The sequence below is a fragment of the Macadamia integrifolia genome, unplaced genomic scaffold (genome assembly GCF_013358625.1).
Source record: "Macadamia integrifolia cultivar HAES 741 unplaced genomic scaffold, SCU_Mint_v3 scaffold151, whole genome shotgun sequence".
Taxonomy (NCBI): domain Eukaryota; kingdom Viridiplantae; phylum Streptophyta; class Magnoliopsida; order Proteales; family Proteaceae; genus Macadamia; species Macadamia integrifolia.
In genome coordinates, this window is record NW_024868240.1 from 505,945 (window position 1) to 532,066 (window position 26,122).

Sequence of the window (26,122 nt, forward strand, 5' to 3'; positions counted from 1 at the left end):
CTTTGGCCTTGTATAATCTCTACCAGTGGCATAATCGCTTGGGCCACCCACCATTAGGAATTTTAGCCAAGTTATTTCCTGATTTATTTCACAAGTGTAATCCAAACAATTTCTTTTGTGATGCTTGTGTTTTTTCCAAGCAAACTAGATCTTTTTATCCTATTTCTGATAATCAAGTTTAATTCCATTTGCTTTGATCCATTCTGACGTGTGGGGACCATCCCCTCATGTCTTTACTGGACATCGATGGTTTGACATTTATTGACTGCTTTAGTCGTACTACTTGGGTGTATCTATTGCGTCAGAAGAGCGATGTCTTTTCTTGTTTTAAACAATTTCATAAGATGGTCCAAACTCAATTTGATGCTAAGGTTTGGATACTTCGGACTGACAATGGCACTAATTACACTGATGGAGAATTTCAAGTGTATTTAGCTGATCATGGCATTATACATCAAACTAGTTGTGTGGACACGGTTCCTCAGAATGGAGTTGCAGAGAGGAAGAATTGCCACCTGTTGTAGGTGGCTCAGTGCCTAATGTTTGAGACACATGTTCCACCACAATATTGGAGTGTTGCAGTGTTATTTGCATCTTATTTGATAAATCGCCTGCCATCTCGGGTGTTGGGAACTTGTTGTCCTATTGAGGTCTTCACAGGTTCTACTTCTTTTGTTGTACCTCCCAAAGTGTTTGGATATGTCACCTTTGCAAGAAATCATCAGCAACATGAGAAGTTTGATCCTAAGGGTCTTCGCTGCATCTTTCTTAGGTACTCTCCCACTCAGAAGGGGTACTGATGTTATCATCCTCCCACGAGAAAGTATTATTTGACCATGGATATGGTGTTCCATGAATCTGCTGCCTACTATCCTGCACCTCTTCAGGGGGAGTTGCCTAGAGTGGAAGATGTGCCACTAATTACTCCATTGGAAGTGGACAGAGTAGATGATGGTTATTTGGAAGGAGTCACAAGTTAGAAACAGCTGAGACCTATTTTTTCCCAGGGGGAACCATAGTCTATTTCCGCCCAGGGGGAGCAGTCAGCGATTTCAGCCCAGGGGGAACCAACTATTCCAGCCAAGGGAGAACAGCTGACCAGATCCACTCAGGTGTTTGAGTGCCGTCATCGTAAACAAACCCATCCTACCATCACTGCACCAAGCCAATCGCATGCTCCATAGAACCAAGTCCTAGTGCTGGTGAGTCCCTTCCTACTGATCCATCCCTTGATTTACCTATAGCTGTTCGTAAACCTCAATGGGAATGTACTAAACATCCTATTTCTAATGTTGTCTCCTATAAGGGTTTGTCTCCTTCTTTCTATTTCTTTGTTTCCTCTTTGGCGTCTGTTTCTGTTCCCTATAACTGGCAGGAAGCTCTTGCTAATCCAAAGTGGAAGGAAGCAATACATTAGGAAATGAGGGCATTTGAGAAGAACAAAACATGGGAGCTTTTTCAACTTCCATCAAGGAAGAAAACAGTTGGCTGTAAATGGATCTTCACCGTGAAACAATCTGCAGATGGCTCTGTGGATAGGTATAAGGCTAGACTGGTTGTAAGAGGGTTCACTCAGACATATGGCATAGACTATCGGGAAACTTTTGCACCAGTGGCCAAAATGAACACTGTGAGGGTCATCTTATCATGTGTTGCCAACTGTGGTTGGGATCTACAATAACTCGATGTGAAGAATGCCTTTCTTCATGGTGAGTTGGAAGCTGAGGTATATATGGATGTGCCCCTAATGGTTTCTCCACTCAACAGACTCAGGGCAAGGTGTGCAAGTTAAATCGGGCATTATATGGGTTGAAGCAGTCCCCACGAGCTTGGTTTGGACGATTCCACAGGGCAATGCTTACCATAGGTCACAGATGGAGTAATGCTAATCATACTCTGTTCATCAAGAAGTCAGGGGGGCACATTACTATTCTTATGATATATGTTGATGACATAGTGATTATTGGCAGTGACACGTGAGATTGATCATCTTAAAGCTTACATGGGAACTGAGTTCGAGATCAAGGACTTGGGGAAGCTCAGATTTTTTTTGGGTATCAAAGTAGCCTATTCTGCTCAAGGTATCTTTCTGTCTCAGAGAAAGTATACTCTTGACCTTCTTTCTGAAACAAGGTTACTTGGATGCAAGGCTGCTGATACTCCATTAGAGCCTAATTCTCACCTTAAGGAGAGATGGAAAACCAGTGGACAAGGGCAGCTATCAGAGGCTAGTCAGTCGTCTCATCTACCTATCTCATACTCACCCTAACACTGCATTTGCAGTTGGCCTGGTGAGCCAATATAGGCATGATCCACACTCCACTCATTTGGAGGCTGCATATCCCATCTTGAGATACCTGAAGTCAGCGCTTGGATGAGGTGTCTTATTCTCTCCTCATGGCCATTTGCATGTGGAGGCATTCACTAATGCCGATTGGGCTGGCTGTCCTGATGATCGGAGATCTACTTCTGGATATTATTCCATGGTAGGAGGTAATCTTGTTACATGGCGGAGCAAAAGCAAGCAACAGTTGCGAAATCTAGTGTAAGTGGAGGGAACTCTGGTGGAAGGAAGTACATTCTTCGTTCATGCTTAGATAGGTTCTGTCACACCCTACCTCAAATTAGGCCAAGGTCTGCGGCACTGGATTCCTAACCCAGTCAGCCTACTATACCCAGGATCACAGATGCAATATCTTAATTTCACAAATGCCGCCAAGATCACAACTACAATCAGAGTACGCTAATAAAATCATAGAAATATTACTGGTGATGCACTAAGGTGATAGATTATAGATATACAAAATTCATTACAAACAACCCACAGGTGTAAAATTTGCATCTTACATTTTCATTAATATATACATCAAAAGAAATAATTGAAACAATAATGAAATCCATCAGCAATCCAGTGTCTCGTAGACACAAGCTTCACAATTGTCGCCGAAGTCCAATCCTGCCTCAGCACCGGTTCCTCCATCTAAAAAGAGTAGTCAACGAGGGGTGAGCTTCACAAGCCTAGTGAGGGGTGTGAATGCAAGCACACACAACAAATGATGAAATGCATCACACATAGACATAATGCATATGAATCCATTTGTTATATTATTTTCCTATTTCCATTACTAGGTCTATCATCTAGTAAAGGTGCTACGCAACGTAGGTGGTATCCCCTCCCCAATACGTCGGGCTACAGGGATACAAGCTCGCTGCAAGCGGAAGTCTGCAGGTCCCGGAATCCTACACATCAGTCACCCTGCAAACCTCCAGACATAACTCCAACAGCCATGGTCCTAGAATCCTACACATCGGGTTCACGTTGTTGAGCATGAAGTCACCTTTCATGGATTCTCCATTTGATTTGAGCACAATCACTTATTTGGGAGCAAGCATAATGAAGTCATTGTGCCTCTATCAGGTTGTGGGAATCGAAGTAGACGTTTAATTCTTTTACCCAATCAAGGAACATGTATGAAGAAAGCTTTTTACGAAAATCACGTGGCTCCATCCTTTTAGGCTAGGCTTTGATACCAAATAATGTAAGATTGAGTCACAAGTGATCCAATCCCAGGCAGGATCTTTACTTAATTCAATAAAAATCAAATTCAGGGACCGATAGAATGAATAAAACAGAAAAATAGATAATGAAGGGAAGAATGGGGGTAGGGGAATAGGTTGGGTCGAGTATCTCACTCTTCCCATGAGCATCTCACCAAAACTGTCACTCAAAATTGATTCAAACACTAAAAAGGAAATGCCTAACCCAATCCTTAACTAATTGGAAAACTTAAGCTAACTAGAAAACTGAAATAACAAAGGAAATAGACTCAAAACAGGACTCTAACTAAATTAATGAATTAAATCCCGTTTTCCTACTTTCTACCCATATTTTAGGCCCATTAAAGTGGCCCATTACAAAGAATACCCAATGGATCAAAGGCCCAACACATACATAACCCAACCCAATACTTATTTCGAATAAAATAAGCCCATTAAGTGACTTATCTACATCAAGGCTAGTCTTTGTGAGACATAAGCTCAATTCCCCTATTCAACACGTACAAATCTTTTTCCTCTGTCGCATAAGAGACTTCATTCCTAACTCTATTCAACTGCTCTATTCACTTCTTTTTTTCTTCTAGAATGGATTCACTTTCCACCATTGCAGCCTCTGCAAAGATTGCGACGAGTGGCAGGGAAACTGCTTCCAGCCCTGCTGATACTGATAGCAAGGCTCTCACATAATCCTTCCTCTTTTTATAGCTTTTCTTCTTCTGTTTCTGCTACTGAAGCAGGGATTTGTCATCATTATTTTTCTTATGTATCACATACTGATGTGGCCCATGACTGGCTAAAGGAATGCTGGCTTCAGGTATACATTGGGTACTGCAGATTTTGGCCATTGGACTGAACCTGTAGCTGCAAAGGCCTTTTTCTCTGACCTGGCCTGTGGCTTACAAACAAACTGTTTCTTCTTTGAAGCCTGTCTCACAAATTGGCAGTGGGTGCCTCAGTGTGTCCTTTTTAAGTATGGTATAGATCTGCAGAACTCTGGTTTGACTGTCCCACATTTTAGTGTATCATTTACTGGTTCTTCTGTAAACACATGAATGTTGAATCCCATTGTACAACCAAGTCGGAACCAGCTGAATGTTTCCAAGGACCTTTTAGTCAGTTTGCTGTGAACCCCTATACATGCCGTGATGCCAAGAAATATTGGTGGGTCCCCATCTGCCTATTCATTAAATGCATAATATGCTATTTGGAGTTGGTAATACATCTGTACTCAACTAATAAGGTTTTTTTTTTAATCAATTCCTGCCTCGCTCGTATCATATGTCTAACTTTAATTATGATCAACTAGATTCATGGAGTATGTTACATATTTTCTTGGGGATAATCGCTATATGTTATTCATTGCAGACGTTCATTGCACAAGAACAGATATGCCTAAAGAGACTTTGGGTGTCTAGCAAACCAACCTGGATGATCGCATACCGTTCAGATTTGAAGAGGAGAAGAGTATATATAAAGCTCATTGAACCAGCTAAACTAGAAGAGGCTTATAAAGGGAAAATTTTAAATGTGTATTTCTTGGCTGCTACAATGCCTATATGGATTTTGTTTTTTGCCCTCGGTGTTTCATCAGATAAAGAAATTGTTGATATGATTGATCTGGACATTAATGATGCCACTTTCAGAGATATACTTTTCTCTTCCATATTGGATGCTGTTAGGGACTGCAATGATTTTCATAAAAATGGAAAGGCTCTCAAATATGTGGATGAACTTTTTAAGAAAGCAAAATTTCCGCCTAAAGAATCCATAGAGGACTGCTTCAGCAATCACTTATTTCCTGCTCTTACTGGCTTGAGACAAAAGGCCCTCTTTCTTGCTTATATGGTCAAGTGTCTTTTGCTGTCTTATACTGGAAAACGAAAATGTGAGAACAGAGATGATTTTAGAAATAAAAGATTGGAGTTATCTGGTGAGTTGATTGAGCGAGAGCTGAGAGTGCACATAAAACATGCTGAGAGGCGGATGATTAAAGCTTTGCAGAGAGATCTATATGGAGACCGTATCTTGCACCCGATTGAACATTATCTTGATGCTTCGATTATTACTAATGGTCTTTGTAGGGCATTCTCAACTGGTGCATGGTCACATCCTTTCAAAAAAGAGAGAATGTCTGGTGTAGTGGCAAATCTCAAACGAACAAATCCATTGCAAACGATGGTAGATTTGAGGAAGACACGCCAACATGTTGAGTATACTGGACGGGTTGGAGATGCTAGATTTCCGTAAGTACTAGTACTTGATCCTCTGAATCCTTGTTTCTTATGCTTTGAAATTTGAGTCTTATTTTCCTTCCCAGGTTACAGGTTAGCTTTTAGATAGTCTGTTGAGTAAAATCAATGTAAAATGGAAACTTCATTTTTAAAATTTGTGTTGTGCTCTGAGGTCAAAGCATCTGTTTCCTCTCTCTCTCTCTCTCTCTCTCTCTCACAAGAAGTAAACACAAATGCAGCCTACTTTTGGAAAGAATTGATATGAACCTAACCATTCTTGATTCCACAGTGAAAATTACAAAGACAACCTTCCAAGTTCAATACATCATTAGCCCTATACATTCTGATCTTTGTAATTGCCTCGGTGAAGACTTGTCAAAAAAGAAAAGAAATGGGGAGAAAAAAAACCTACTTGAGACTCCACAAAGAATGAGTTTGTTTCTTGCAAAGTGATGGTAGCATGCACAGACCGTCATTGGAACTTTGAAGTTCCCAAAGAGACCTGCTTTGATCGCCTTGATTATCATCTCTCCATTTATGAGAAAAGGAAGTTATGGTTTTTGACTCATAGATAGATTTTGAATTAATTATTTTTGCCATCACTTTTTATGGTTTCCTTGCTTGATGATTTCAAGGGTATATTGTTTGTGGCATTTTGGTATGATTGTACCTTTGCTTTGTATGGTGAGTGATTAGTTGGGGGTATTTGTGGGGCTTTTTTGTTTTTGTCTCATCTGAGATTTTATTTTTCAGGCCATCTAAGCCCCCCTTTCTTGCCCTTGCCCTTGTCTTCTTTTTTTTTAACCATTTCAACAATTAAGATTCTGTTGACTTGCAAAGGTGGAAGATTATATAACTTATCTTTAAATCAATGCTATTTGAAGTCTTAACATTTTCTGCAAAAGTAAATAAATGTTTACTAAAATCTTTGAATATTACTGTATGGGCATTTGCCCTGTAAAATGTTGAATGGGATGTCCAAGATGTGTGACAAGGAGAATTTCTAAAATCTGGAGGGGACTAGATGGTCAAACCAATTGGACTGGCATTCAAGCATTCTTTGAGTTGGCTTGGTTGGAGACAAATTTTCACGGAAGTAACTAGAACATTAAACACTTGACTTATTTGGAACCTTTTCAACCCCCCCACCCCAAGAATTTTTTTTTATTTGCCAAGGTCACTCCTGGATTAATGGGTTTACTAATTTGCTTCATCTTAATAGACTCTTACTTTTTTAGTAAACAAGCAGAGTTGAATGGTGGAACAGGATACACCTAGTCACTGCTGTTTGGTGGGACAAGGCTTTGTTAAGTTGATTTGAGTCAAATAGGTAATAGACTGTATTTTGCAAGGCTTTGGCAGTAAACCGCTAATGGGCTATTATCTGATAGGTTTAAAAATTTCAAAACTCAAAGTCCTCCTTCATGGATAAAACCTCAACGTCGTTATTAGGTAACTTTATGTGCATTTAAAAAGAGAAGTAGTTGGTGAGTAATCACCAAGGCTGAGTATATCAAACTATTTGTTGTACAAAGGATAACTATTAATTGATTTTCCATAAAACGTATATAAGTGGGCCATGTTTATTTTGATGATGTCATTGGTTCGACTTACTGTTGTATCAGGTTGAGTTGATCTGGGATCCGTTAGGATCTGTTTCCATTTTGTATTTGAACTATTGGATTTTATTGACCAATTTGTCGTCTCTTTAAAAATCTGGAACTCTTTCTTTCCCAATCTTCAGTAGACTTTATAATTTGGCTTATTTTCCCCCTCCTCTTAGGACTCTGTTTATTAGGTATAAACCATGTTTCAAGATTCCTTTTATTGGTTTTTATCTGGAATCAATGGGAGGCTTCATTTTTTAACCCTATGCAGAGACGAAGGACATTTCATTGAAAGAACACGGGGATGTGAAATAAATAGTGAATTCACTCACTTATCATTAGATGTCTCCCAATTCATTAGAGCTTGTAGTCTGCTTGAGCAATGCTTTGGTTTGTTAATTTGATGTGGATACTTTATTTTCTCTTTTGTTCATAAATCTGGAAATCCAAAAAAATAGCTTCTTTTCCTTGGGGTTGTTCTTGTTACTTGGGCTCCTTGATCTGCTAGGAAGTTTTTTCTGATCATAGCTTCCAACAGAATTAGAGTTAATCTGTTTTCTTATTATCCATTTTTGATTGGTGAGTAGCAATCACTTCTTTTCCTAGAGGTTGTTCGTTTTTCCTATTTTCCTTTTTTAGATAGATGATTAGTAATCACTGTTTAAGCTAGATATATACCACTATAATAAGATGAACTATCATGGTGGACTACCATGTTTAAATGACGTCCATCCAAAGTTCAATGATTCCATTTTGAAGCATCATCTTTCTCACAAAAATGCCTTATTAATTTAAAGTGAAATGTTTGCGTTGGTAAGCAATGGTTTTAACATTTGTATACACATTTGGCACCTTGTAGTTATTGGGCATCTTAGGGCAGTAGCCATTACAAAATTATGCTTGTAATCACCTCCTCGCTTGCTTCTTGAAATCGAACAATCAAAACATGATTCAGCTGCCATGATCCAAATCGTACTCCAAGGGAAAACGAGGGACAGAAAGGGGAAGTCCAAGATTGATGACCAACAGATCACGGTGAGGTGAGATATCCGGGGTTCTACCCGCAGACAAGGGGGTTGAGGGTTTGGAGATGGGAAAATATGAAAACACCACCTTAAACTAACCTTTTACAAGTCTAATCAAAGCCTGAGAAGAACAAAATGTTCAAATGAAACAAAACCCTACCATGAAAGACAAAGTAAAATACAGATGACCAGTACTAATCATATCAAGGGAAGGAATTTACTTACTGAAGCTGGTTTTAATCAAGAAGCAGGGAGAGATAATCCCTAAGCTTTGTCGCTTTCACCTTCCAGCTCAGTAGAGAAAGTCCTCCGGCCGATCGCCCTTGGACAAGATCAAAATGAGATTGATGATTTTAATTTGCTTTTGTTTTTTCCTTTTTTTGTTCTCTTTTTCTTTCCTTTCCCTTTTCTTTTGGTCTTTTGATCGGCCCATTGATTCAGATTTCTCTTGTTTTTTGATTGGGCCCTTCATTAGGGCAAGTAGCTTCCTATTTATAGGAAGCCAAGGTATGGGTTTTTGGGTAAAAGCCATAAAGGGTATCTATGCACTACAAACCCTAAATCTAATTGGGTCGGTTTGGACCAGTTTTGTTCGGTGTTTAGTGCAACCTCTAGACACCACCAAATCCTAACCGTTTGTTGGAATTGGGCGTGCAGTATGTCTTCGGAAAGCTCGTTCCAAGCACTTCTCAATGATATGAGAAGTAGGCACAGTCTCAAAAGGGAACTCTATCGGAAATGCTCGACAAGTCAATGGTGCTATTTGCACAAAAAGTGGGGAATCAGTGGGTCAATTCGCACCGTTCTCGCACTAATGTAAATTTTTTGGATCGGGACAGTAGACGACACTAACCACAGCCACAAAGTCCAATTTTCAAAGAATATTTTCCATTAAAACCTATAGGGGCGAAACGGTCATTTTCTATCCTAACTTCAGAATTTGTCCAAGAATGATTGATCAAGTGCGTAATCTCCATATATCATCATCGCTAGGGGGTGACAAAATTCGGTGTCTACAGGTTCTGTTTTCCTATTATCCTTTTTTGATAGGTGAGTAGCAATCACTTCTTTTCCTAGAGGTTGTTCCTTTTTCCTATTTTCCTTTTTTGGATAGATGATTAATAATCATTGTTTAAGTTAGACATGTACCACTATAATAAGATGAACTACCACGGTGGACTACCATGTTTAAATGGCGTCCATCTAAAGTTCACTGTTGATTCCATTTTGAAGCATTGTCTTTCTCACAAAAATGCCTCGTTAATTTAAAGTGAAATGTTTGCATTGGTAAGCAATGGTTTTTGTTTTTTAAAAATTTATATACACTTTTGGCGCCTTGTAGTTATTGCCTTATTGGGCATCAAGGATTGAAGCCATTATAAAGTTATGCTTATATGGTTATAAACTATAATCTGTTGATGATGTATATACATCCCTGTCTTTCTTTTTGTGGGGGAATTCTTGTTCTTGGGTTGATAGGGGGATGGTTTAGGGTGTTTGACATGCATGACATGCTTGTAGAACTTTTATATTAGTATATTTTCTGGATGCAGGCACCCTTCACACTGGGGACGGTTGTGCTTTCTCTCTACCCCGGATGGAGAAAATTGTGGGCTTGTTAAGAATTTGTCTGTCACGGGACTTGTCACGATAAATTTAATGGAACCTCTGTTGGACAAATTGTTAGATTGTGGTATGGAAAAGCTGACCGATAATCAATCTGCTGCCTTTTTGAGTAGAAAGGCTAAAGTTTTTCTGAATGGTGAGTGGGTGGGAAGTTGCGAAGATTGTCTGTCATTTGTCGCGGATCTGAGGAACAAGCGTCAGATTAAGGAGATACCACCACAGGTTAGTTTTACTTTACCCTTCGAATTTCCAAGTTAAAATATACTTCTCCTAGTTCAACTGCCCATTTTCTGGTGTTGTGCTTGCTAATGTACAGAAAGGTGATGGCTTAAATAGGTTTTTAGGAATTTTCTATTGATATTATGTCAGCTTTCTGAAGAAATGAAAGGTGCCCAAAAACAAATAGTCGATTCCCGTGTTAAATCACATTTGTATTCTCCTCCATATATTTAAATTTGATCGTTTATTAAATTGGTATCTGTACTGGTTTCGTGCATTTTGGTTAACCTGTTTATAAAAAATCTCCATTGTCACCTGTAGTTTAAAGAATTAAACAGCTGGCAATGGTATTGTATACAGTGACACCTGGACCACCTAGTCAACAAAGATAGTTATATTTCATTAATTTGTGCATTTTTTTATTTTGGGTGAAATGTGATCTATGAATTTAAGAAAGATAACCTGACTAAATCATTTATTTTTTTCTCCATTTTTTTTTACCAGTGAATACTACTCAGGAGTCTGCTATATAAAGGAAATGTGTCGCCCCGATGGATCATGCACATGACAATCTCTTCAATTTACATGCTCTAAAGTGGGATATTTTCTTTCATTGATGCATGTTATTTTCATCATCAAAATTCCTATTGAGCAAACAAGGTCAACTGAGTTAGGATCCCAAAAAAATAAATCTAAAATCAGATTTAGAACCAAAGATCGAATCTAGCTGAAATAGGTGGAAGCCTGCGGCTGGCTGTAGGAAGTTCTAGTGGAGCTCAAATTCTGATCAGATGCTTCTCTCGTAATGCTGAACAAACCCACCAAAGGGCTTTGCAAGCTGATCTCAGGTTTGGGAGATCTAAGAATAGCTCCCCAAATAGAAACTATTGTAGATCTTCAAGAACAGGTGATGGAGATCCCTGTTGGACACCAAATTTGGATCGAAGTTGGTCCTTGATAGCTTCAACAAAACCCTAAAAGGATTTAGGAATCTGGACAGCAGGCTGAGAGCACTAAGGGAAATTGATCAGGTTGGAAAACCTTGACAAAAGTGAATCGATTTTGGTCCTCCTTGGCTGGTCTGCAATCTGAACTGTAGGTTGATGTTTGGGTCTTCAAATAGGTCTTCAATGCTCTTAGATCACTCTCTCACAAGTCGAAACAAAGGAGAAATCAAAAGGAAAAAAGAGAATTTGATGGAGGGGTTGAGAAGGTTGGAGAAGACATAGTGAATGGGTATTTCACCCCTCGGTTTAGGCATCTCACCCTACTGCATCCCTAATGTAGAAGTAGATTACACAAAGCAACTACCCCTAATGTATTACAGCCCCAAACCCAAATCAGATAGGAGTCATAGGACTCTTGAATTAGTTTGACTAAATCATAAGTAGACCCAGAAATAAACCCCCAAGGAATAAAGAACAATTCAGCAGCAAAACCCAGCCAAAAACTCAAGCCATTAGGAGAGAGAAAGTCCTGCGGCCAGGATTAAAGGAGGGTACCTGCGGCTGGAACTGTAGGGCTCTGATGGAGCTCTAACTAAGATCGATTGGAGGCCTTAGAGAGGGGAGCAAAACCTCCAAAGTTGAATGACTTCTGATGGCTGGATTGAAAGTTACTCAGTTTCTTGATTTCAGACCTTGGAGAGGGAAAATAGAAAGAACCTTCAAGAACCACAGATGGAACCATTGGATAGCCTTCAGAAGAGGATAGAGTGATCCTTTGACTGTCTAGAACACAATCCTAAAAGGGTTTTGTAAATCAGAACTCTGAGGTGGAAAAGTATGGGGATCGATGGTCTTCAAGAATGTGACAACTTGCTGGTCGATTCTGATCTTCAAGGCTTTAGACAGTTCTGAATTCGCTTAGGTCCATGATCACAGTAAACAGTGACTGATAACAGTAAATTAAAACAGAAAAGGAAGAAAGTAACCAATAGAATCGTGGGTGGGGTGGCTATCTCGGCCCGGGCATCTCACCCACAGTTATCTTGGCTGTTTAGAAGCAATTGACTGCAATTCTGATTTATTCAATTCTGAAATTCTGAGTACAAGAGCCCGTCTTTAAATAGAGGGCAGAAACTACACTAATAGTAGTCACGTTAGAACTGGGAGTTGTGCTCCTACTGGGACTAACATTAGAAACCTATACAAATTAGGTAACTAAGTGTTTACTAACTAATAGCACTTGTGGGCTTGATTACAAGTAAATCGATTGCCACTAATGGGCCTCATTGAATTATAAATCGATGGGCCCAATGGGCCTTTATTAACTATGAATAAATTAAATTAACACCTAAGTGGCTGACTTAACTTAAGTGGATCGATGGGCCCATCTTGCTGGCCTATGGGCCTTTAATAGATGAAGATCGAATCAGCCTTAAGGCTGGGTCGATGGCTGCTTGGCTGGATCTCCCTCCTGCAATAGTGTAGCCTACGATGGGGATCTACATCAATCCCACAGCAAACATTGCATAAAACAAACAATTTTCATTAATCAAAGTCTCTCTCAATTACAATCAGTTAGCCTCTTAAATAGTCACAAAATCACAGTAGCTCCTTCAAAATAGATGTTTACAAAATAGAAAACTAATTGAAATAGGAAACTAACAAGAAAAGGAAAGTAACTAACTGGGAAACTAACAACTAACATTCCTAAACTAATTACTTGTCTAATATAAGTTTCTAAACACCAAAAAGGTAACAAATCTTCGAAGAATAATGGGCTGGTTACTATTCACATGAACAGTAAACTTCCTTCTTCTTCCTCCAGCTGTTTGACTGTATCTTCATATAAGACATGACAACAGTCCAATGCTGAGATTGGTAGCAAGGATTTTGGATCTTCTATTTCCAGGGATTTCCTCTTGCTTGCTGATTAAGACACTTGAATAAGACAAAACAGCATGGAGAACTGAAATCGGCAGGGATTTTCTTGAAGATTCTAACAGCTGTTGCTGCATCCATTGATGGCTGAACTGACTGGGCTTCTAGAAGCTCTCTTGAAGACAAAAGAGGCTTGATCTGCTGGATCGATGGATGGGGCAAGGCTGCCAACCAGCTGGTTCGATGGAGTTAAACCAGGACCAAACTTGGGACAGAACTGAACCAAGAATGGATCAGCTTGTGCCCTCCTTTTGACAGCCCTAACTACATCAAATCCACATAAGCCGATGTCATATACTTGGGTCCAACTTCAGTTGTAATGTAACTCATGCTTTCTTTCTCTTATTGTTAATTGGAAAAATTCACCAGCATAAATGAGAGTTCACTCCCTACTTACTAATAAACTCCATTAAAGAATGAGAAATAGTTCATATTTTGTTTGCCTCACTGTTACATTATTTAAATTTTCTTTGGGTTTGTGGCTAGCTTCCAGAGCTATTCAGTTTCTTTGATGCTGATAAAACACAGAATTGTGTTTGTTTGTTTGTTGGGCATTTGGTCCAGTGAGTTTTCTTTGTAATAGGCCAATTTAATGGGCCTAAAATATGGGTAGGAGCTAGGATTACAGGATATTTTATTAGTTTAGTTAGGAATGTTGAATATACCATATTAGTTTAGGTCCAATTTCTGGACCAGGTTTAATTCCTAAAGTTGGTCGATACTTGGGGCACTAGTGGTGGTAGGTAGTTTGTTTTTATTTTACTGCTTAAGATAGTTTCCATTTGATGTTTTTGTTTGTTTGGAAGGCTGGACTTCATTTACTAAATCCAAACCTTTACTTAAATGGGCGTGGTGGTACCCACACTTCGCAGAGAGGTTTCCCAACTCGAATCCGGACCCACTAGGTTGCATTGGAACAAATTTACCGTTGCGCTGAGGTCCGCCTTCTAAATCCAAGCCTTACTAATTTCTATTTTGTAATTTTTCTGGAAAGTTTCTATTTTTTCAAGTCTTAGGTTGTACACTAGAGGGGTTCTACACTCGTCTATTCATTGAAGTAATAAGGAACAAGAGAGGGGGCACACATAGCCCATCGATTTTGACAATAATTGATTGGCTCTTTGCTGTGCAAAAACCCTAGTGCAATGCTAGATTGACTGCTGAGAGGCTGTCCTAGGCTTGGGTTAGAAGCTCAAGTAAGAGTTTTCTTCTTTTAATAGCTATTTCTGTCCCTGCGGTTTCAGGTAATTATACCCATTATTTTGGGGCTGTTTCACTACTGTTTTTGTGGTTGTTTGAAGACATATCTGTACTGTTCAAAGGGATATGCCGGCATTTAATTTTGTACTGTTCTGCTGAACCAAAACAGTACCTGCGAATACTCTACTTCCCTTCTGTGTTCTATTTTGTTTGGCTTCTGTGAGTATGATTTGCCACACTTCGCCATTTACTTTGGCTGATATTTTGAGGTTTTGTTCTCTATTCTAAGGGGATGCGTTGACCAGGTTTGGGTGTTATCAGAATTGTAGATATGAAGTTTTGAGTAGTTACCAAATCTTAGAAATCCAAGTTTCTATTTCTGAATCTCTCTTATTTCATCCTATCTAACCGTTGAACCACTGCGAAAATTTAAGGGTTTAAAATTTCATTATAGCCCTACACTCAACTAAAGTTTGGGCCTGATCTTTAGCTCTAGATCTGAAATTAATCATTTTCTCCTATTCTGTTTGTTTCTGGCACCCTGTGATTCTGCCTTTTGGGAGAATTCTAAAACATGATGTTAAGCTAAAGTAGAGTCCATCAAGTTGACTACCTCTAAGTAGTCTAATAGCTGGAGGAGTTTTAGGCCTACTTTGATTCCTGTTTTGACTTTTTTATTTAACCATTTGTAAGAGCTATGATTTCATTACAGCCCTACACTCTGGGCCTGATCTGAGCTCTTTCTCCTATTCTGGTTGTTTCTAACACCCTGTGATTCTGCCTGTTGGGAGGATTCCAAAACATGCTGTTGAGCTAAAGTAGGATCCATCAAGTTGACTACCTCCGAGGTTGGCTCATAGCTGGAAGAGTTTCAGGCCTACCTTGATTCCTGTTTTGTACACATTGGTAATGACAATGAAGCTTTGGCTCAGCTGTCTATGGATTTCAGACTCTGTTCAGTGGATTCAGGTGTGAATGTTGTGGTTTCAGCAGAGGTTATTGGTGGATTCCAACCCCACAGGTCAGGTTGATCCCTGATCATATATTTCTCCTTTTCTTCTTTCTGTCATCTACATTAGATCCAGGTCATTCTGAACTCTATTATTTTACCTGCCATTTTCTTTTACAGGTAGAATATTTCTGGTTTCTGTTTAATGCTTACTTCTAGTTTTGTTTTAGCATTACTACTTCATCAAATCCTGCTTTGTTTGCTGATCTAAATCCCTGTTTCAGTTCTAATTATAATTCTGGTTAAAAATCTTATCTTTCAATCAAATTCTGAAATCCTTCTTCAAGTAGGATTTTGCAAATTCTCAGTTTTAGGCATTAGATTTCCAAATTGTGTTATCTACTTACTGTTTTGCTCTCAGTTTGCTATCTAATCATTGGATCTTTTCTTTTGATACTGCAATGCTGAGTCCCTGAAATTACTGCATTTTAAATCTGGTTTCCTGTCAGAATTTCAATTTCCCATTTCAACATGGATTTTCCTTAATTTGAATTTTGACAGTTGGATTATTGCAAAACTTATTGAGTTAATTCTCAATGATAAATTGGCCAGATCAGACTTGCTGATCATCTATTGCCATTCTGGTATTTGCTGGTCTCTAAACCCTAATGAGTTGGTGCTCTAGTAACTCCATTCTTCTTGATTGTTTTACTTGGGCTTAAATTCTATTGATTGATTCTGAGCAGAAGCATTTGTCTATTGATTTAGAAAGTGATGACAAGCATAATGCCCACAAATGGATTGGATAGTAGAACCTTTGGGATGACTTTCACATGTTCTATTTACGCACAGTACCCACAAAAGGATTGGATAGTAGAATCTCAACACCTTATTAACTAAAGGTTGAGTGATACAATCTAGTCAATTCCCCCTCCCCCCTAAAAGAGAGAGGGGGGGGGGGAGGAACTGGTAAATGAATAGACCCACCTGCACCTAACTTCTTTGCAGGAAGATGAACTCCACAAAAGGATCCACTGGGGAATTCCATATCTCTGTCTCTGACCCTCTGCAATTATTGTTACAAAAAAGAAAAGTATGTACTGGAGCTTAGTTAAATGCATGTCAAGCTCAAATTGGATGTTTTTCTTGTGTTCTTTTTAAATATTTACTCATGAGTCTGAACTGTGAAACTTAATGTCATTCCAAGCCTTTGCAGCTCTTGAAGCTAGAGTTTTACTAGCATGATGATAGGTTCTAAATGTGGTAATATAATTTAGATAGAATAAATAATTTCGTTTATACTATTTTTTGGTTAAAATTATGAAACTCAACTTTGTTTTTTTGAATAGATCTGTAAAAAAGATGGTATTTATAAGGAATCAAAAGTTAAGACTACCAAATCATATTAATCACTGTATTTCTATGCATTTGAAAATTTGTATTGTTACCTATTGCTACTGCTTTGCTTTCCACTGTGTTAGCTATATTGATCACCATTCGACCTGTTTTTTTTTCTCTCCCATAGGTGGAGATTAAATGTGACCAGGCACAGGGTGAAGTTCGCGTATTTTCTGATGCTGGTAGAATATTAAGACCTCTCATAAATCTTGAGAAATTAAAGAAGGTAAAAGAATTTAAAGGAGCATACACCTTCCTGTCTCTTCTAGATAAGGGTGTACTAGAGCTCATTGGGGTAGAAGAAGAAGAGGATTGTCAGACTGCATGGAGTAGTAAGGACATATTGGGGGGAGATAAGGGTAAGAACTATACACACTTGGAGTTGGACCTTTCGTTTTTGATGGGTTTAAGTTGTGGTCTTATCCCATTTGCCAACCATAATCATGCTAGGAGGATCCTATATGAGTCTGAGAAGCACTCTCAGCAGGCTATTGGGTTCTCCACAACAAACCCCAACATCAGAGTGGATACCCTGTCTCATCAGCTATACTATCCCCAGATTCCTCTATTCAGGACCATGGTCTCTGAATGCCTTGGAAGATCACAGTATTCCCAAGGTTATGGAGGATTTATTCCCAGACCTGAATATTATAATGGACAGAATGCTATAGTAGCAGTCAATGTTCATCTAGGATACAACCAAGAGGACTCCTTGGTTATGAACCGGGCTTCTTTAGAGCGTGGGATGTTCCGTACTGAGCACATTCGAAGTTATAAGGCTGAGGTTGACAACAAAGAGTTACTAGCCACCAGAAGACAAAAGCCAAAGGATAGAGTGGAATTTGCCAAAATACAGAGTAAAATAGGGCGTGTTGATAGCCTTGATGACGATGGCTTCCCTTATGTTGGGGCAAACTTGCAAACTGGTGACATCGTCATTGGTAGGTCTGCAGAATCAGGCGCAGACCACAGTATCAAGCTTAAACACACAGAAAGAGGAAAGGTTCAGAAAGTTATCTTGTCAGCAAATGATGATGGAAAGAACTTTGCGGTTGTTTCTCTGAGACAGGTATGCCATTTATGCTTTTCTTCCTTTCTACCTTTGCAATGTGAGTGTGTGTGTGTGTGGCAAATGTTTTAAGCACAAACTTGGATACACAGCCCAGAAATCTGCCATGTGGAAGCTTTGGTGGTATCTGAAAGAGGACTATGTAGCTCACATCACCCACTACACATGTAGTCCAGAAGCATTCCCCACATGACATAATAAAGCATTGGAAGATGGTGAAGTGAACATTTTAGAAATGTTTCAATGGTGTAATTATTCAAAGGGAAAAGTCCAGTATGTAGTACGCCATATGGTTGAGGTGGACTGTGGAATCTGGAATGTGGGAAATTCAGAAAATTCCCTATATAATTTATCAATAATTCTGAATGGCAAAAGCATCCTTCTTGTGGCTCAAATGAAGGGTTGTTGTCAAGCTTAGCAGCAGCACCTGTGTTGGTAAACTTTTTCCCATATCTCTATGAGTAATTTGGGCACCCTGCATTTGGCAAAATCAGAAACACCCTAGTTAGTGGCCACATTGGAAAACTTATCCCTATGAAATGATGAGAATATCCCCATGTGATGATTTCAAGGTTTCCTTTGATAGGATTTCTTGTCTTTTCATTTGGCATGTGAATTTCGCATGACTTGTTTAAGACACCCAAGAGGGGCGCGCTTGGTCCAACGGTAAGGTACAAATTTTGTGACCTGGTGGTTAAGCGGTTGAAGCAGCCTCTCAACATTCTTGGGGTAAGGCTACGTAGTTCTCCTCCCCCCCGGCGGGACCTCCACATGCAGTGGAGGCATGTGCACTGGGTACACCCCCTTTTTTTTTTTTTATACAGACACCAATGATAATGTGATTTGTATAAATGAATACTTTGATGGATGATGTTCATATGCAGAATTTGGTGAAAAACTCAAAAAAGTGACCACGTATGAATTATAAACTAATGGAAGTAATTTGATGTTTATGCATAAAGCCTGCATGATCTTTTTCTATACATAAAACTGCATTCTTTAATAAGAAAAAAGTGACCTCTTACATCTGACTAACAATAGTTAGAGAAAATAGATTTGTTCTACAATTTCTTATATCTTTTACTTATAATCTATAAAAGTTAAAATTATGAATTATAGGACGGTATCTTAATTTCATCACCCACCAAAATAAATGATGGAAGTTTTCACTACTTCACAACTCTTATGATTTTAGTAGTTACACAGAAGACTGTAAACTGTTATACGCTATTTTTGCATGACATAAAGCATTGCCCTGGGGCAGGTGCTATTTTTGGTGTAATTTTTATGCTGCTTTTTCTTAGTGTGGCAGGTCAAATGTTTTCAGGTACAGATATTTTAAAAGCTACGCAGAGCCAATTTAACTGTTCATTTTCTCTGCAACGTGGGCCAAAATGTTTCAAATTAATCGTGACAAGGCCATCCAAATTGCCACATGTGATTTCTTTAGTTCATCTTGCTGGTTATTTGTCTAAAGTAACTGTGCTTTTTTCATGTCCTCCACATGTTCCACTATCAGAGTCTCACCAAAGCCTTTCATTTCAACATAGCCCACCCGTCCAAATTTCCATATATGAATTCTTTAATTCTGACTTACTGGTTAGGCCTCTAAGATAAATGTCCTTTCTCTTTCCCATACTTCTCCCTGTCTATTTCGAACCTGCGGCACCACTGTTAACAGGGTTTTCTTTATTTTATCCCTTTTTTCATCTCTGTTTTTCTGGTTTCTGCTACATAAAGTGGATTTTTCTGTTCAGGTCAAACCTGCTGCAAGAATTTGCAGATTTTTCCTGCAATTGAGCATCAATAACAGGTCAATCCCCACGTTGTCACCTCTATTGCCCCCTCCTGGTCCTTCCTCTTCAATTATGCCCACTGCCCCAATGAGAGGATTTGGATTCTTGGGAACCCTCTCCTCCTAAATGTGATTCCCTTAGCTTCCTCCTTCCAATCCATCCACCTCTCCATCTCCTTCCTTTTTGGCTCTTCCCCCCTCATTCTCTGCCATCTATGCTCTTAACCAAGCCTTGGATAGACTAGCCCTTTGGATTGATCTTCGCTCCTTTGCCCCCTCTGTTGGTCCCATCCCTTTAGGTTCTGGCGGGGGACTTCAATATCATCAGAAACTCCTTTGAAAAGAATGGAGGTCCGACCCCCTCTCTATCGACCCGTTCAATGATTGCATCGATGATATTGGTATGAATGACCTTCACTGGTCCGGATCCAAATTCACCTAGAAAAATCATCGCATTGGTTCTTCCCTTATTTGCTTGCAAGCTGGACAGCATCTTGGTCAATGAAGCCTGGCTTGATTTCTTTCCTTCCTCCCTGCTCAATTCCCTTATTTCTTACCACTCCCCCATCTGTCTCCATGTTCAACACCATATTTCCTTCGGCCCTAAACCCTTCAAATTCTTCAACATGTGGACTCTCCATCAGGCTTTCCTCCCCATTGTTCAAGATGCTTGGAACATCCTTGTCCATTCTTTTGCCTCTCCCCTCTTTGCTGTCGCCAGGAAGCTGAAAAATCTCAAAGGAGCTCTCAAAAGATGGAATTCTCTCTCCTTTGGGAATATTAGCTCAAATGTTTCCCGTTGCAAAGATAAGCTGAGCCTAGCCCAAGCCAGTCTTCGGACTAATCCCCTCAGCCCTTCCCTTGATGAGGAAGAGAGGATAGCCTCCGTTGAGCTCATTGTTGTTCTTGCCCAGGAAGAAAGCTTCCTCCGCTAGAAATCGAGGATCAAATGGCTCGAGCTGGGCGACTCCAACTCTGCCTATTTCCACCACTCCCTCAAAGCCAGGACCAACTCAAATTTTATCACGAAGTTGGTCTCCCAAAACGGATCCACCCTTCTGAATCTTGAGGATATCAAAGATGAAGCATCCTCCTACTTCTCTCCTCTCTTCCATCCTTCCCCTCCCCTCCTAGCTCCTATTCACTCGGGCCTTAACAAATTCGTCCCCTACCACCTCCTTCCCTCGCTCCATGCCATCCCGTCTGATGATGAGATCCTCTCGGTAGTAATCACACCTTTCTTTGTCTCCTCCCTAAGAAAGAGGGCACCATCGCTATGCATGACTTTCATCCCATTTTCTTTTGCAATCTTCTTTACAAATTTATTGCCAAAATCCTAGCCAATAGGATGCAGCTTGTCATTGACTCTCTTGTTAGTGCAAACCAATCGAACTTTATAGCTAGTAGAAGTATTGCTGACATCATCCTCTGTTATGAGATTGTCTGTGGGTTTGATAGGAAATCCCACTCCCCTGTTGCCATTCTAAAAATCGGCATCCACAAAGCTTTTGATTCTATTCGTTGGGATTTTGTCTCACTCAGATGTCATTTCCTCCCAGATTTATTAATTGGATCTTTTCCTGCATTTCCTCCCTCTCCTCCATGCTTAGGAATGGGGAGTTCAGCTGGCTACTCCTATGTGGGTATTAGACAAGGCTGCCCCCTTTCGCCTTTTCTCTTCTCTATGGCCCTTGAGGTTCTTTCCGGATCCATCCAATCCTTCACTGACCTCCATTTCATTTCCCTTATTACTTAATGTAAATCCCTTATTACCCACCTGGCCTTTGCTAACAATCTCATGATTTTCTCCAAAGCTGACCACTCTTCTATCTCCACTATCATATCCTCTCTTCACCTCTTTGAATCCCTTCCGGGGTCTCGGGAGTAATCTCCTCAAATCTAATCTCTTCCTTTCTGGTTTCTCCCCTTCTGGTCAAGCTAGGCCTCTCCAGCTTATTGGCTTCTCCTTGGGTTCCCTCCCAGTCAAGTACCTGGGTCTTTGCCTCTCATTTCATCCAGGCTCTTTGCCCATCATTGCTTCCCTTGCTTGATCAAATCAAGAAAAGGCTCCAACTTTGGAAAAGGAAGCTCTTATCCTACGTCGGCTGTTTGGTCCTCATTAGATCGATCCTCAATCATTATATCTCTACTGGTTTGGAGTCTTCCCCATTCCCTCTTCCACCTCCAAATCCATCATCAACCTCCTCTCTTCCTTCCTCTGGAAAGGTGTTAGACTCCTCCCACTTCCTCAGGCCTGTCTGTTGAGACAAAGTCCATCTTCCCAAATCTGAGGGCGGCTGTAGAATCTCTGATGTTATCTCTGCTTCTATCCTTATGCTCATTTGGAAGATCATCACCAAGCATTAGAGCATCTGGGTCTCTGACGCTGGTAAGTCACTTTGTGGTCTTATTTTATTACAAATAAGCCTTGGGCTGGGTTATGTATGTGTTAGGCCTTTGATCCCATAGGTTTTTTTTGTAATGGGCCACTTTAATGGGGCCTAAAATATGGTTAAGAAGTAGGAAAACGGGATTTAATATATTAGTTTAATTAGAGTCCTGCTTTGATTCTATTTTCTTTGTTATTTTAGTTTTCTGGTCAGTTTAGGTTTCCCAATTAGTTAAGGATTGGGTTCGGCCTTTCCTTTTTAGTGTTTGGGTTAGTTTTGAGTCTTCTATATAAGTTTGTAAGGGGGCTACAGCATTGAACACAAATTTGATTGAATGAAAAAAAAAGAAAAAAAAAAAAAAAGCTTTGTGCTAGAGTACTGTGAGATGCAGTGCTGTGAGATGCCCTAAGGAAGAGTGAGATGCTCGACCCAACCTATTCCCCTACCCTATTCTTCCCTTCATTCTCTTATTTCGGTTTTTCTCATACTATCTGTCATACTATCTATTTTATTTAATTTACTAAAGATCCTACCTAGGATAGGATCACTTGCAAACCAATCTTACATTATTGCCCACAAGTGATTCGATTTTACGTTAGTCTATTGGGTCTATTCCTACCTCCTCAACCAGGCTCCCTTTGGACGGCCTCCCCCTCTCATGATTCCTTTTGGATTTGGCTTGGTATTCTCAATTCTAGACCTCTGGCCCTCCCTGCTATTTCCTACTCCATTCGCAATGGATCCTTGACCTTGTTGTGGCTTGACCCTTGGCATCCCTTTGGAATCTTCTCCTAGAATTATCTATGCTTCGAGTATCCCTATATCTGCCATTGTTGATTCCATCCTTTCCTCTAGCTCCTGGACTCCTCTCTCGACCCCCTCTCTGTGATCTTTGGTCCTCCCTACCCCCCATTCAACCGGGTCATCGTGGGAGAGATGACAAGATCTATTGGCTCCCCTCCCCTTGGGAATCTTTACCACTGCCTCTGATTGGAACCATTCACGTACCATTTGCCCTATTGTCCCTTGGCGCAATACCATATGGCTCAAAGGCCACATCCCCTGCCATAACTTTACTGCCTAGTGTGTAATATCTAACCGTCTCCCCACTCAGTCCTTCCTCATCTCCGCGCACATTCCAGTCTCCCCATCCTGTTGCCTCTGCTGGAATGGTACTAAAGACTAGGACCACCTTTTTTTCTTGCCCCTTTTCCTCTTCCTTTTGGAAAAAGGTTCTCAAATCTTGCTGGCCCTCTAGCAGATGCCCTCTCCCTTTGAGCTGAGAATGGATTTGGGTCTACATAACGTTTGGCGGATCCTTTATCTGATGTAGATGAGTCACTTAATGGGCTTATTTTATTGCAAATAAGACTTAGGTTGTGTTATGTATATGTTGGGCCTTTGATCCCATGGGTTTTCTTTGTAATGGGTCACTTTAATGGGCCTAAAATATGGGTAGAAAGTAGGAAAATGGGATTTAATTCATTAGTTTAGTTTGAGTCCTATTTTGAGTCTATTTCTTTTGTAATTTTAGTTTTTGTCAATTTAGCTTTCCCTATTAGTGAATGAGTAATTAGTTACCTACTCCATGTTGGAGTTATAGTTATAGTCCTAGTCCTATTATGAGTCCAAGTCCTATTTGAAAACTAGCTCCTAGTTATGATAGGATTGTTAATTTGCCCTCTTTAAATAGAGGAGCTTATGTACTCATAATTTGCAACTCAATTGGAGCCCTACAGACCTGGCCGCACCTTTCTCTGTCCAGACATATTGCAGGTCTTTCTCTCTCCTATCGGGTTGGGTTTTGGGCTGGTTTTTCTCCTGTATTGGTATTGTACGCTTGGGGGTTTATTTAATGTTCTTATTCCCTTGTTTTCTGGTCCTATTTGTCTTGTTTAGGATTTATAAATTGTGGGGGTTAGTTTCTTGTAATCTACTCCTGCATTAAGTGGTATCAGAGCCTAACTGAAGATGGTTCTAGAAGTTTGTTACTTTGCTGGACCAAGGGATATATGCAAAGTCCTTGATTAGATAGATTCTTTGGAGGAGTATTTTGACTACTATAACTTGACAGAGACACAAAAACTTTGATTTTCTTGCTCCCGATTGATTGGTTGTGCTAGAGAATGGTGGAGAGTCTATGAAAAGCAGCTTTGAGTTCGAGACATGAGCCTAGGACTTGGGAAGAGATGAAGTATGAGTTGGCGACCCAATACCTCCCTGCATATGTTCAAAGAAGGCTCTTTCATCAGCAAGATTCCTATTAGAATACATCTACATGTCTCCAAAAGACACCCACAGGTGACAAGAGTCTGAAACAGATGGTAGAGTTGAAGGAGGCTATTGCTGCCCAATCTAATGCTCATCCACGTTATTTTCATGGGGAATTCCTTGAATGGATGTATGAATTGGACGTGCACTTTAACAACTACAACTTAACAGAGACAAAAATTCCAATATGCATGTTCTCAGATGAGTGATTGTGTTCGAATATGATGGAGAGTTTGTGAAAGGCAACTTCAAGCTCAAGGACGTAAACCTAGAACGTGGGACGGGATGCAATACGAGTTGGCAGGCATGTACCTATCTAAGCATGAACGAAGCATGTACTTCCTTCCAATAGATTCCCAAAAGCCACCCATATGTCACAAAATTGCTATTGTCGAGAAAGAGTTAGTCATTGATGTTCCTATCAGTGGTATTCATGTGGATGGAATCGAAAGCGACATGGTCACAATGGTGGACAAAGAGATCGAACTCAAAGAGATTAGTGCTACAACAACTATGACGATTATGGACAACCAAGCAGAAGATCCTAAAGGGTTCGAGATTGAAGTGATGGTTGGAGAAACGATTAAGGAGATTGTGAACGACAATGACATCGAACCCAAGGAGAATGGTGCTTCAACTTCTGTGATGGCTGTGAGTAGCCAAGAGGAAGATCCTAAAGAGCTTGAGATTGAAATTATGGAGGTCAAGAGCATAGTGGTTGAAGGCAAACATATGGATGGCTCCATGGATACATCTGAAGACCTTGAGATTGAGCATGTGGAGCTCATCATCCCATTAAAGTATCTTGAAGATCGAGCTCCTCATATTCTAGACTACAGTTTATTATCAAAGAGCTATCTAAATTTTTCTAAGGCTTGAAGAGGGACGTGCACCATGTTATAATCACCTTTACACTACAAAATTTGAGGACAAATTTTTTCTAAGAGAGGGAGAATTGATGCAGATAAGTCACTTAATGGGTTTATTTTATTACAAATAAGCTTTGGGTTGGGTTATGTATGTGTTGGGCCTTTGATCCCATGGGTTTTCTTTGTAATGGGCCACTTTAATGGGCTTAAAATATGGGTAGAAAGTAAGAAAACGGGATTTAATTCATTAGTTTAGTTGGAGTCCTGTTTTGAGTCTATTTCCTTTGTAATTTCAGTTTTAATCTGTTTAGGTTTCCCTATTAGTGAATGACTAGTTAGTTACCTACTCCATGTTGGAGTTATAGTCCTAGTCCTATTATGAGTCCAAGTCTTGCTACGAGTGTCTAGTCCTATTTGGAAACTAGCTCCTAGTTATGATAGGATTGCTATTCTGCCCTCTAAATAGAGGAGCTTATGTACTCATAATTTCAGATTTGAATGAATAAATTATGGAGTATTACTCTTTAGTTAAAAGTTGTTATTGAGAGGTGAGATGCCTAAACCTGAGGGTTGTGATACCCAAAACCTGAGGGGTGAAATACCCATTCCTTTATTATCTTTCATCCTTCTCAACCCTCCATTTTGTTTTTTCTTCTTAGTTTCCAGTACTATTTTCTCTTCTTAATTATTGTTGTGAGATTTCCGAGCAAGGATTAAAGTATCGGTATCGGTCGGTCAAAATTAAGATACGTATTGGAGGGTATCGTATCGTATCGGAGATACGCTAAGATACGCTAAAGATACACACATAAATGGATAGAGAACACATTTTTATACACTTTTGCATTAAAAAACAGTTAAAAAAAGCTATATATAACATGTAGAATGCATAAATACTTAAGTAGAGGGTATCGTATTGATAGACAAATATATTGAGTTGAAAATGTTCAAAATGATGAGGTTTGAGTTTCTTACAGTTTTTTCTTTCCTCATTGCCATTGCCACTGTGATGAGTGCCGTGAAGAGTGTG

At 39.7% G+C, this 26,122-nt stretch overlaps 1 protein-coding gene across 1 annotated transcript in view; it reads left to right on the forward strand.

Moving 5' to 3' along the window:
- The first annotated feature begins 836 nt into the window (after nt 1-836).
- Nucleotides 837-26,122, forward strand: part of LOC122064045 (DNA-directed RNA polymerase D subunit 2b-like) — a 32,293-nt gene continuing 7,007 nt past the window's right edge. Inside the window, exons 1-7 of the mRNA XM_042627739.1 lie at nt 837-975; nt 1,971-2,081; nt 4,143-4,372; nt 4,503-4,598; nt 4,924-5,801; nt 9,975-10,269; nt 16,826-17,767. Of these exons, the coding sequence (XP_042483673.1) occupies nt 837-975; nt 1,971-2,081; nt 4,143-4,372; nt 4,503-4,598; nt 4,924-5,801; nt 9,975-10,269; nt 16,826-17,767 (2,691 nt within the window). The remainder of the gene's footprint in view (nt 976-1,970; nt 2,082-4,142; nt 4,373-4,502; nt 4,599-4,923; nt 5,802-9,974; nt 10,270-16,825; nt 17,768-26,122) is intronic.